General features: G+C 38.3%; 1 protein-coding gene across 1 annotated transcript in view; it reads left to right on the plus strand.

The window, feature by feature from the left end:
• The window catches only part of EYA1 (EYA transcriptional coactivator and phosphatase 1), a 106,254-nt gene that overhangs the window by 15,073 nt on the left and 78,697 nt on the right, over positions 1–12,484 (plus strand). The window contains exons 4-7 of the mRNA XM_056854234.1: positions 5,183–5,260; positions 6,472–6,541; positions 6,820–6,965; positions 8,532–8,669. Of these exons, the coding sequence (XP_056710212.1) occupies positions 5,183–5,260; positions 6,472–6,541; positions 6,820–6,965; positions 8,532–8,669 (432 nt within the window). The remainder of the gene's footprint in view (positions 1–5,182; positions 5,261–6,471; positions 6,542–6,819; positions 6,966–8,531; positions 8,670–12,484) is intronic.

The following is a 12,484-nucleotide window of genomic DNA, read 5'->3' on the forward strand; positions in this document are numbered from 1 at the left end:
CAATTGCTCCAGAAGTACATTAAAACATTAGTGGAGTTTGCTGGATCAGACCAGTGGTCCATCCAGTGACACATTCTGTTTCACACAGTGGCCAGCTAGTGGCCCCGGAGAGCCATACGTATAGGGCATAGAGACCAAGGTTTTCCCCAGATGCTGCCTGCCAGCACGGGCATTCAGAAGTTTGTTACCTCTGTATATGGAGGTTCCTTTTACTCACCACAGCTAGTAGCCATTGATAGACCTATCCTCCATGAATCTGCCTAACCCTCTTTTAAAGTCATCACTATGTACGCTTACATACAGTGATTTCAAAGTTTAATTACTCATTGAATAAAGAAGTATTTCCTTTTGTCTGTACTGAATGTGGCACTTGTAATGTATAACATAGCTTACCATATAGATTGCCCCAATATTGGGAGATTCTCCATCCTGCTGCCAAGAATCTGTTGGTACTGTGGCACTTTGCACATGTTGTAGATGAACCGCATCATGAGCTGCTCCCAATGTTAAGGGTGCAGGCTTGGATCCAACTATATGCAAGCAAAAGTATAAATGGACTTAACACAGTTTCACTTGTGTAAGATTTTGTGCAATACCTAGTACTTCCCTCCCTATATGTTATATTGCCCAGAAATTGATTGCACAAAGTCTTGTACAAGTAGGGACACAACAAGTTTCACTTAGCACAAGCGACTGTTGGAGTCTATCCACTGTATGGATAAGGTCCAAGCAGAATCCATGTCACATGACAATCGTAACAGGCAGAGTATGATAAGAGCCACAGAAATAGGCTTGTAAACCACTTAATATTCTAATGTTTATATTAATGAGATAGGTTTGGCTTGCATGATTGTCTAATTCTCTGACTCTTGCTACTGTCTATAAAATATACTGGCTTGAACAATTCTGTGCACACTAGTCTTCGCTACAGAAAACACCTCCTCTTCTGCTAAAACTTCCATTTGTGTAAGGACCCACAGAAAACCACTTATCTTGTACAAATGAAAATTTTAGTAGAAGAGGAAACACACTCTCTGTAGAGAGAGCAGAGACTACCATGAATGGAACTCATGCCTTCAGTAGAGGTATTTAGGTTTCTTTCTGCCTGTAAGTAAAGGTGAAGAAGTTTTCGTAGAAGTAAGGAGACAGCGTGCTCACAAAGTGAAAAAGTGTTCATGCATTTCTCTTTGACAGCGTTTCTAAAATTTCATATGGAATTATTACATTAGAAAAGAATGCTTTAATCATTTGGTGCTTGTGGGTTGTTTTATCACAATATTGCTATCATATTGTTTTAACAGCTCTACATATTTTATTTTATCATCCCATTAAAATATAACCGTACTTCGTTTTATTTTAAAATAAAAATGTGAAAATATTACATCTGATGGATTGGATCCAAAAAGTTGAGCTGCAAATGAAGTGGATCTTTCTTGCCTGCCTGTTCCTGTTGCAACCCATGGTGCTCCCAGAGGTACTGCTTCTGGGGGATCATTGAGGGGGTCTGTGTAACAGTCAGGCTGTGTAACACCCGCAGTCAAAGAGCGTGTGGGGGAGGGGGAGGGGGGGAAAGAAGATGGGGAAGCCGACAATGATGTATAACTTGTATAACGTGTAAAACTCTTCCTCACACAATGTCATTTCCCCTATTTTTTGTCCTGTTGGCAGAATGTGGGTTTGCCACTTAAAGGGCTTGCTGTTTTAAGCAAACTAGCAAACTGTGTTTGTGCACTTTTCATTCAAACCAGGATTACATACCTGAATTGAATTAATTCTTGGAGTCCTGGTCAAAAGCAAACCATAGTTTGTCAGTTTTGATATAATGGCAAACTAATTTGCTGCAAAACTGCATGTGGCACGAAAGTAAGATTTGTATGAGTATTTCTGAAACGCAAGGCTGATTGTGGCAAACCATGGTGTGCCATCTGAACCACACTAAAGATTCATGCTTCAGGGATCATTTACCTGGGAAACTGTTACTTCATTATCCTTAAGATCAAATTAATTTTCTAAAAACAATCAAGGGTTCAGTAAATACTTCATGAGTATAAATAATGAATTCATGCTGCAGAATATTGCGGAGTTAAAGTCACAGTGCCTTTTGCTCTTCACTATTGACAAACGGGGTGGTGATAGTGGTGAGATTAGGATTGTTCTGGCCACAGGGGCAGCTCCACTTGAGGAGGCAGTGGCTGCAGTAAACGCTTTCTCTCTTTGGAGTCACTCACACATTTAACTGGCAACCTCCCTTGCCTGTATCACAGTCTGAATGCCCTGAGCAACAATCCTGCTTGCTTGCCACTACAGCAACAACCACTGGAGTAGGACCATTGGCGCTGGAGGTGAGCCAGAAGTAGCTCCAGTTGATAACATCTCCATTCCAGGTTTGGAAAAAGGCCTACAGTTGTGCTCCATCCTGGACTGGCTTGATGACACCCATCTTTTTGGGTGGAACAATGGAACTACTGCATAAAAATGGTGTGATGTGCCGCCATTAGACTCATGGTTTAGCAGTTGCGTGCTCCTACTTGACTTGATCATTGTGTGGCCACCAATCAAGCAGCCTTTTGTTCAGTACCTTCTTTATTGGGATCCATTAATTCTCTTGTGATTCTTCCAAATGTTTAGTGTGGATGTTGTTGTCCAACTAGATCTTAAATAATTAGTTGTTCTTGGGTATGTTTGTTTTGGAAGGAGTGAATGAATTTTAGAGTGTCTTTCCACTTATGGTTGGTCCTTTGGGGTGAGTGCACAGCAGGTTAAATTTAATTACAATTCCTCGGGGAAAATACAGCAATGCACATGTGTGGGGAACCTTCAGTGTACATGCACCATCATTATGAGTTGGCAGAGAACTTTTTTTTTTTCAAGTGCAAACATTCAGGCTCAATTCTAGGCAGCTGTGTACATGAGCAGAGGAGAAACCTGCATATAGCCAGAGCAGTTTTGAAAATGCTTACTGCAGTCTGTTATCCAGCTGGACAGACAAGCTGGTTTTAAATGAAAAGTGGCTTTCCTAGCCTGTTGCAATAAAAACCTTCAAAATAACTCCAGCTGTACACAAGCCTTCCCCTCTGGTACTTACAGCTCTCTAGGATTATGGCCTTGTCTCAGAAGTTACATCCAAATTTGGTCCTTAGCATTACAGTTTTGTTCTATGCAAATAGAATCATGTTGAAACAAATGCCTCGTTTGGCAACTATCCGGATGCTCTTGGGGATTATGGATAAATGTCACTATAGGATAATGTTCCAGTCAGCAGCATTTTTGAAAATTGACAAGCAGTTGTGAATGAACCATGCCTTTGTATGTGAACCATGTGTTTGTGTCTTGCTTCAGTTATGAGAAACTGAGTGTTCAGCAGTGTGAGTGCTTGAGTCCTTAGCACTTTGAGCTAAGCTCCACACTTGTTTCTCCTACACGTCTTGCTACGGTATCTTGAATTGACTACACAATGAAGCAAAACAGACAATAATCAGTTTGGCAATTTGTTGTGTATTTATATGACTAGTGCATTTTGAAGGTTGCAGCTTCTATGTCTCCCCCCCCCTCGTGTATTGATGTCCAGTAGAAGTATTTAAGCAATAAAAAATGGCAATGCAAGCTAGTGATGTGGAAAGACTATAGAGAACTGGTAGGCCGATAGAGAAGAATTATGCAGAGATACGTCTGAAATAGCAAACAATGGCAACACAGAGAAAACATTATAGTGAAATATGGACCAAAGTCCTTCAGTGCTTTAGAAAAATTTCAGTATACTTGAATAGTGGGGTTTCTGAAGCACAGCAGAAGTGATTTCAATACACATTCATGGCATATGGGGGATCATTTTGACAGCTAGAACGAGAGGAACAGTGCTATCCTAAGCAGAGGAACACTCTTCTGTGGTGCATCACACAAATTAGGGAACAACCATGGCACATTAGTTTACCTAAACTTTAGATTCCAGAAAAAGATTTTTCTTGTCTCTAAAGCTTTCCATTGAGTTTGATTTCTTTGATTTGCTGCTGAGATTTTAAGAATTGTTTGTTTTCTCCCTTATAGTGTCTGTGTGTGTGTGTGTGTGTGTGCACGCGCGCACTCGCGCACATGTATTGAATGGAGAGAGAGAGAGAATGGGAGTTAAGTCTGACAAAACAACCTGATTGGGTTGAACTCCATTTAAAGTGTGATACGATCCCTTCTCATTATATGTGTTAGATGTTAAAACAAAGACTGACAGTGCAATCCTAAGGGGGAGGGAGCCCTCAGGAGGCAGCGTGACCCCGGTGCTGGCGTAAATGCCACTTGTTCTGGTGAAATGGACATTTATGTCGGCGCAGGGCCACTTTAAGCCGGCACTGGGGAGCGGCGCAGCAGAACATGCACGGGTGCCGGTGCAGCTGTGGTGGCAGCTTACCTCCGGCGTAGGGGCTTGCCAGGGCACTTTAGTCAGCTCCTTGAGCTCTTTCGTCCTGTGAACACCCACTTTTGCTGGTGCGAACTTACTCCAGCAAAAATGGTGGCACAGCTCATGGAATTGCAAAGAGCAGTTTCACAGATGTTGGGGGAGCTTTCATTTTTGCCTTGCTGGGTGTGGCACAGCAAGCCTCTCAGGGGGTGGCTTGGCTGCGCCGTGAGTGTGCCATCCCCAGCCACAGTGCAACTACCCCCTCCCCCCACACACACTCAGGATAGTGCTGCCCGGTGTACATTGTATACATTGTTTTTCATTAGTCTTGTCCAGATCTGGCAGTATATTCCATTTTGTTGTAATGTCTTTTAATTATTTTGTCAAGAAGTAAATGTTTTATATCTTTTCTAATGCCATATATATCTGTAAAATATCCAAAATAAGCTGTTTTAGATGAAACTGTTAAAAGGAATTTTATTTAAAGCCCTAAGCAGTTAAAATATTTATTTGTTTATTTAATAAAACATTTTGCCTCTCAGCCTAGAAACAGTTTACAAGGTGGTGTACAATATTAATTTAAACTATAACAAATCATCAAGGAAACAATTAAAGTATCACAGCATAACAATTGCAAAAAAAAAACCATAATAAGACGTTAAAATAACCTTAAGTAGAAAGAACAAGGGTTAAAATTTCATATAGTGTGTGTGTGTGTGTGCGTGTATGCATGCATGGGTATTAGTTCACATGCATTAGTATATATAGAACATATTTTATTTATATTTCTAGTTAAAACAGAGCCAATGAGCAGCAGTGAGATTGCTACTACCACAGCAGACGGGTCTTTAGACAGTTTCTCAGGATCAGGTAAGGAAAGAGGAGTAAAATAGCCATAAGAAAAATATTGAATTTTTATTTGTTTTTTTGTTTCTTTCAGCGTAAAGGCTACACTGCACTCAGTGAATTTTTATGTATATATTCGTTTTGCCAGCTGTTTCAACCTTCAGCTGTCAAATCTGTCTTCAAATTCAATTGCTTCATACTATCTAGCAGTTTTTCTTAGTTCAAATATAGGGATGTTATTGCTGGCATTTTACAAGCACTTTTTAGATCTAGTTCTTAAATCTGTACTTTCCTTTAAAATATTTTTGTCTCAAATGCATTGTTGTGAGTACAAAGAGACATGATATAGTAGTAATTATTTTTAAAAAAACACACATGTATTTTATCCATTTACTAACTATAACATTTTTAGTTAAAACAAGCAAGATTTTTTTAATTAACTGCTCCAGGTATTACAGGTGGAATTTTATTGATGAATATATGTGCACTACCCGGTCAGCAATAGCCATAGCAAATTTCTGCTGAAAATGTGCAGGACCTTTTCCCCTCATCAGAGCTCAGCCATGGAAAATAAAGGTGTATTTGGCTGGAACTTAATGAGAGTGCTTCCAAATCAGCCTTGTGATTATAAAATATCCTTAGAACATGATGTTGGGTCAGCAAAGAATTTTCCTGGTAACCTTTGGCTTATCGTGTCTACAGATTGAAGAATACTAAAGACAATAATAACGGACACTCCTCACCAAAAGACTTATGCCTTTTATCATTGAAAAAGGAAGAAATGTCACCAGTTAGAACATGATCATGTACTGAATGAAAGGTGGCCATGATGTAAAATGGTTCACTTTTTAACATTTTACCATTCGTAAAGTATGTAATCAGTTTGGGAATGGTGATGTCGAATGGCGCAGTTCTGTCAAAGGAAGAATTCCGCATTGGTTCAACGGGAACAAAAAATGAGAGAGATTGTTAAAAGGACCTTTAATTATGACATAGCTTTATGTATGACATATTTTACGAATGGTCCCTTAGGACCAATTTTAAAATGGCTAATTTGTAATGAAGAAATTGAAAATTGTTGTGCTAGTCTGGACCCAAATGAAATATTACTTGGCACTAATTTAATTTAATTAAACTTTGTTAAATTTCTTGAGTTCCCTTAGTAAAAATAATATTTAGATTAGATGTGTGTGTGTGTTTACACTTCCATATGCTTTCTTTCCTCCTCCATGCAGCAATTGGAAGCAGTGGCTTCAGCCCAAGACAAACTCACCAGTTTTCCCCACCACAGATATACCCTTCCAAGTAAGATGTCTGTTTCTTTAAGAAAATAAAAAGAAGTAAAGTAAAACTCTGTTTATAATTATAATTGAATCCATCTGTTAAATCCAAATTGAAATCAGTTTACCCTTGAGAGAGACTAAAGTATGAACAATCTGAAAATGTATTTTTAGACATAGAAAATTGGTTAATTAATTAATTAGTGTTGCACAGTGACCAAGGAATTTGGTTTAACCAAAATGGTTGCATGCTTCTATCTAATGCAAAGGCTTTCCTGTTTTCTGTCATTGTGCAACAAATAGCAGACCATACCCACATATTCTTCCTACTCCTTCTTCACAAACTATGGCTGCATATGGGCAGACTCAGTTTACTACAGGGATGCAGCAAGCCACAGCTTATTCAACATACCCACAACCTGGCCAGCCATATGGAATTCCATCATATGGTGAGTAGAGCTATTTGAAAGAGAAACATACATTTATGAAGTTACGTTGGACTAGGAAGTTAGTTTGCTGCTGGTAGTAGTATTATCTGTGATGACAGAGTTACATTTTAGTAGCAGTGCCTAATTACCAAGTTACTATGATAGGGCATAAATATTTTAGAAGACAGCTTAGGTCTGGAAAGTAGTAGGTCACTGTTCCAGGATTTTAGAAACATGTCATTGGATGTGCTGTGTGTCTACTTTTACTGGCACATCTCAGGAGTACTGTCCTAAAGGTTTTGAGCTGCCTCTCTGCTGATCTTACCTTTTATTTTATCAAAAGAACAGGGCCAGTTCCAGGTTTTCATGGGCCCCTGCCAACAGGTATAACTGGGCTCCCTTCCCCCTTTAGTGCAGCCCCTTTCTCCTTACCACGCCCCTTGCATTTGGCCCCTTTCCTTTGGCTCTTCTTTATCCACAACCTTTTCCATTTCAGTTTACTCAATCTTGTAGAAAAAAATCATACCAAACTTTTGCTCAGGATGATTGGCAGCAAAGACACACACACACACACACACACACACACACACATGCTTTGTTCCCAGCTGCCATCTCTCCATACCCTACAGTCACCTGATTCTTCCCTCAGCCTGTTCATTAGAAGCAACTCTTCAGTCTCCGCAGCCCAAACATGTAGCCCTGAGGTTTGGCTCCTACTTAATTTGCAGGCGTGCCAGTGTGGTGTCATGGTCAGAGTGTTGCCCCAGGAGGACAAATTCTGTGTCCAAGATGCCCCTGAGGTGCTGACCGTGCCACTGAAGCTCGGCTGGCTTATAGGGTGTTCTAGTCAAGTACAACCCTCATCTTTCTCTTTCACTTTTGTTTGTTGGCACACCAACATCTTCACAAGCTTTTACCTTGAAATGTTAGTTCATCCCTGGCTATAAAGCATGGTTATATAGCAACTGCTAGAAGAAGTAATTATGAATAAGTAAGTGGTCTTATTGTGTGGGCAGAACACATAAACAAAAGAAGTTGGAATGGTCACTTATCTTAGAGATATTTAATGTATAATTCATAATTTCAAGCTGAAAATTGAGTGTATCCAACCATCTATGGACTTTGCAGAGCAGCACTTTCCTGCTTCCCCCTCCCACTGCATTCTACTGCCCCCTCTGAAATGTTGTTATTGGTAGATCAGCATACCCTTAATAACAGCATCGGGGCAATGGGTGGGAATTGCTGCCTCCTCTTCTGAAGACTTAAGTGTCGTTAAGTCTTTGAAGCTGCATGGTTGGTTACACCCCATTGTGTTTTGCCAATGTAAGTTCACACAGTCTGCCTTTTCTCTGCATTATTTAGCAACATTTCTAAAATAATTATGTATGATTATGAAATAGTTCAGTCTATAGTTTATGGCAGTTGAACTACTAGGAGGATCATATTGTTTTAAATCCCAATTAAATGGAATATAGATTGGTATGACTCAGGATACTTAAAGTGCATGAATACATGTATGTGATATATTTAATACCCTGTCAGTGTTTAAATATGAACAAATAGCTTTGCTATCACTAACTGATTTAGGTGCATTGTGGGCAGGCATCAAGACAGAAGGTGGATTGACACAAACACAGTCACCTGGACAGACAGGCTTTCTAAGCTATGGTGCTAGCTTTGGCACTCCCCAACCAGGGCAAGCTCCATATAGTTACCAGATGCAAGGTCAGTATAAATAACTAGTATCAATTGGGTTTAAATATGATTTTAGTTTCTTTTATTTATTTTTAAAAAGCATGAATGAAAAATGTATGTTTACCAGCTGATGCTGATATCTTCTTTTAATGATGATATTTTTGTTTTTGTTTTTTTAAGATGTGTGTAATTCAGCTGATTATAAACATCTTTTAAAATTACTGTTGTGGTTAAAATTTAGTATTTTGTATTCTATGAATGATAACCTACAATTAACCCCTTCAAAGTAACATATTAATGTTCTTTCTTTAGTCAAAATGAACATTTTAACATAGAAATTCTATGTTTAAAATAATAGTTCACTGCTGTGATTGAAAACAGAACTGCATTAAATTTATATCAAGATTATAAATATAAACTGATGTAGTTTCATCTGTTAGGATTATGTTCTGTATCTGTAAATTTAAGATGACATCCCCTACAAGCTTGTCAGAATGATTGTCCCCTACTTGTCAGAATGATTTAGTTAATGTTTGCCGTATACTTGGGAAGCTGTATGAATGTTTAGATGTTATCAGTTGTAGATTACCCACCCCCCCAAGCAGTTTTGTTTACTTGATATTTCACATTACGGCTAATATATTTTATGTTTTTTCTCTGTCAGTACATCAGTAATCTAATTCTCCTTAGAAAGATTTTTAAAAGATTTAAAACTCACCAGAAATATAATTTCTTATTTTAGATGTGTTAGTGAAAGACATGGTTGCTGAGCCTCTGGAAACTTTAGAACAGATGTTATGAAGCAGACTAATGTTAATGTAGTAGATGGATCATACTTCATTGATACTGAATAGCTTTTAGGATGTATTGATCTGGTCTTTTGCTAGTAAGCGAGGGAAACTTTTACCTTTTGAATTGATAACAAAACTGCATGACATAGGAGACTATCTGACATAAGGTCTGCATTAAGACCAGCCATTTTACAACACAGAGAATGGGATTTTAAATAATCCGTTTCAGCTATGTGAAGTTTTTTTTACTTAAAATTAAGGCATTTTTAGAACAAACATAAGTGCTTTTTCAGAGTCTTTAATAGTCCCCTAAGTCTGCAGAAACATCTGTTGAGGGTCAGTGTCCCCCCAACTGCGGATTTAGGTATCCACAGGAAGGGGCACAGCTGGGAATTAAATATATAAATAGTAGGCATGCATGTATATATGCTCTGACCTGGATAGCCCCAGGCTCGCCTGATCTCTTCAGATCTTAGACACTAAGCAGAGTTAGCCCTGGCTAGTATTTGGATGGGCGATCTCCAAGGAATACCAGGGTATTGACACGGAGGTAGGCAATGGCAAGCCACCTTTGAACATCTCTTGCCTTGAAAACCCTACAGGGTTACCATAAGTCAGCTGTGACTTGACAGCAAACACACAAAAATGTGTATATAGAACTAGCAAGTTAGTGGTTCAGCTCCTATCTGAGAATGATACAGAACAGATAATAGATTCTCTTTTTTGTTGTTGTTTTGGTATTTTCATTCTTTGATTAGCTTCTTATTTAAGGATTTTTAGTATATTTCTATATAAATCTTCTGTATAACTTGCAACTAAGTGTTTTTAGGATTGCAGGCTAACAGTGCAGTCCTGAACAGAGTTGCACCCTTCTAAGTATATTGCAGTCCATTGACTTAGAAGGGTGTAACTCTGTTTAGGATTGCACTGTTAACTAATGACTCCTGTAAAAAATATCAAGGGGATTTTTTTTTTGAAATGGTGAACAAAACCTTTCCATGTGGAAACTGTCTCAATTATAGCATCATTTGTGAACAGGCTATTTCAGTATATTTCTCACATTTTATATGATACAGGTTTAATTTAGTTGCAGAGTTTATAATTTTGTGGCACTAATATTCTATGTACCATAATGTTAGATGCCAGAGTGATTACTATCTTTTTCTCTTTTTGTAATCTAATGCAATAATAGTGTGCCTTTGTGCTATGACATACCTTGTTAAAATGTTGTGAACTCTGAAGAATTTTGAAGCACTTCTAAGCTGGTGTCCCTGGGTGGCCCACATAACAATTTTCAGAAACCTGTTTCATGTTTGTTACGGTCTGAAAGACCCCAGTATTTCTCCAGAGGAGACAATAGTTACCATGAGATTAAAGAGATATTTCATATAATATGCTGGCCTAGATGCAGTAGCAGTTGGCTTGTGAACTTTCTGATAATATTTATGTGTACAAAAATAATAAGCACTTATTTTAAGTATGCTTTCTGCATTTCTATTAAAACTTATCAGATATACTTGTTACTTTATTTATATGCTATTGTTACTTTATTTATATGTGTGTATACAAAATACAAAAATAGTTAATTTTTTAATTAAAGGGAATATTGAAATATTATACAAAGTAGCTACATGTGTAGTGTGATTCTATGCATGCTTTCTCAGAAGTCCTTCAAAGTTTAGTGGTACATTCCTTAATAACTGTACTTAGGGTTGAAGTCTTAGTTCCAAAAGGTTTTCATAGCTGCAAATTCTGATCTGTAGTTTCAGATTTAATTTATTTTCCTGTTAGCTGTGTTTTCTTGCACTAAACCTCGAAAGAGATGCAAGTCATCTTGTTTAAAGGTTATGAACATCTCTTAACCCATCTCCCAGAATTTGTTTGAGCTAAAAATGGAAACCCCCTTCATGTTTGCCATGCTCAGCATATGAAGTCTGGCATATAATGAGGATATATGTATGAATCTTTCTTGGGTTGTTACACACACACAAAATGTGAACAAGGCATATTTAACTAGCTTGTGTCTTCCTTCATTACTTAAATATATTGCTTATTGCTATCAGGTGCTGGCACTCAGTTATGTGTGTCCAAAATCTTCGACCAAACACCTATTATAGAGAGACAGCATCTCAGAACAAATATTTAGTAAAGAGCAGCGTAGGACTACACAAAGCACTACCAAGTACAAAGCTAGACAGGGGTTGAAAGATCATAACACAAGGACCATTCCCCTGCTCCCCATGCTTTCCCCCTCCCTTCACCCCCTGGTGTTTCCAAAAAGACTAATTACAATAATATTAATAACAATGACAACCAAAGCAGAAATGTAGACGGGGTTTGACGGACACGGACACACAACAAATTGTACAACTTTCCCCAATCGGTCCCCCCAATTTTTTCCTTTCCTGTACCCTTTTCAAAAAAAGAATAAATATTTATTTTAAAAAAGCATCCAATCTGTATGTCTTGCAAAAATATTGATGCTTGTATCAAAGCTGTTCTTTGATACCTCCAGTCAATGGAGCTTACCTTAGTCAGTAGACAGTTCTCTTTACAGCTTCTTTACTAACCCAACTGTACATACTGTACAAAGGCTATTTTAAAGCATGACAACAAATAAGTTAGGCAATTTGAAGTTATGAATACAACAAACCTGACCAGAATGATTCATTTTCATTTTAGTCAGTCATATCTCTTGTTCAATCACTAATCATCCTTTAGCTCCTCTTTGCTTTTTATCATTCTTAAATCCTAAAACAAGCAACCGTGTCTGCTCTCTGCTCTAAGGATGTGTGCCAATAGGCTATCCCTTTGAAATAACTCTTCCTATGTCCCTGGCAACACTTTGTTTTGCTAAAACATTTCAGGCATGTATGTTTATAAATATTCAGAAAGCCAATAGATATGTACATTGCTCCAAAGAGGTTTTTCTTCCGGGAGCCATAGGCTGCAATCCTGAAGGAGGTGGGGGCGAAGCTCCTTAGGTGCCAGCATGATCCCATGCCGGGTAAGTGCCAATTTAATCCATGATAAAGGGGCACTTACACCAACACG

Source organism: Euleptes europaea, chromosome 8, assembly GCF_029931775.1.
Source record: "Euleptes europaea isolate rEulEur1 chromosome 8, rEulEur1.hap1, whole genome shotgun sequence".
In the NCBI taxonomy this organism is placed as follows: Eukaryota; Metazoa; Chordata; class Lepidosauria; order Squamata; family Sphaerodactylidae; genus Euleptes; species Euleptes europaea.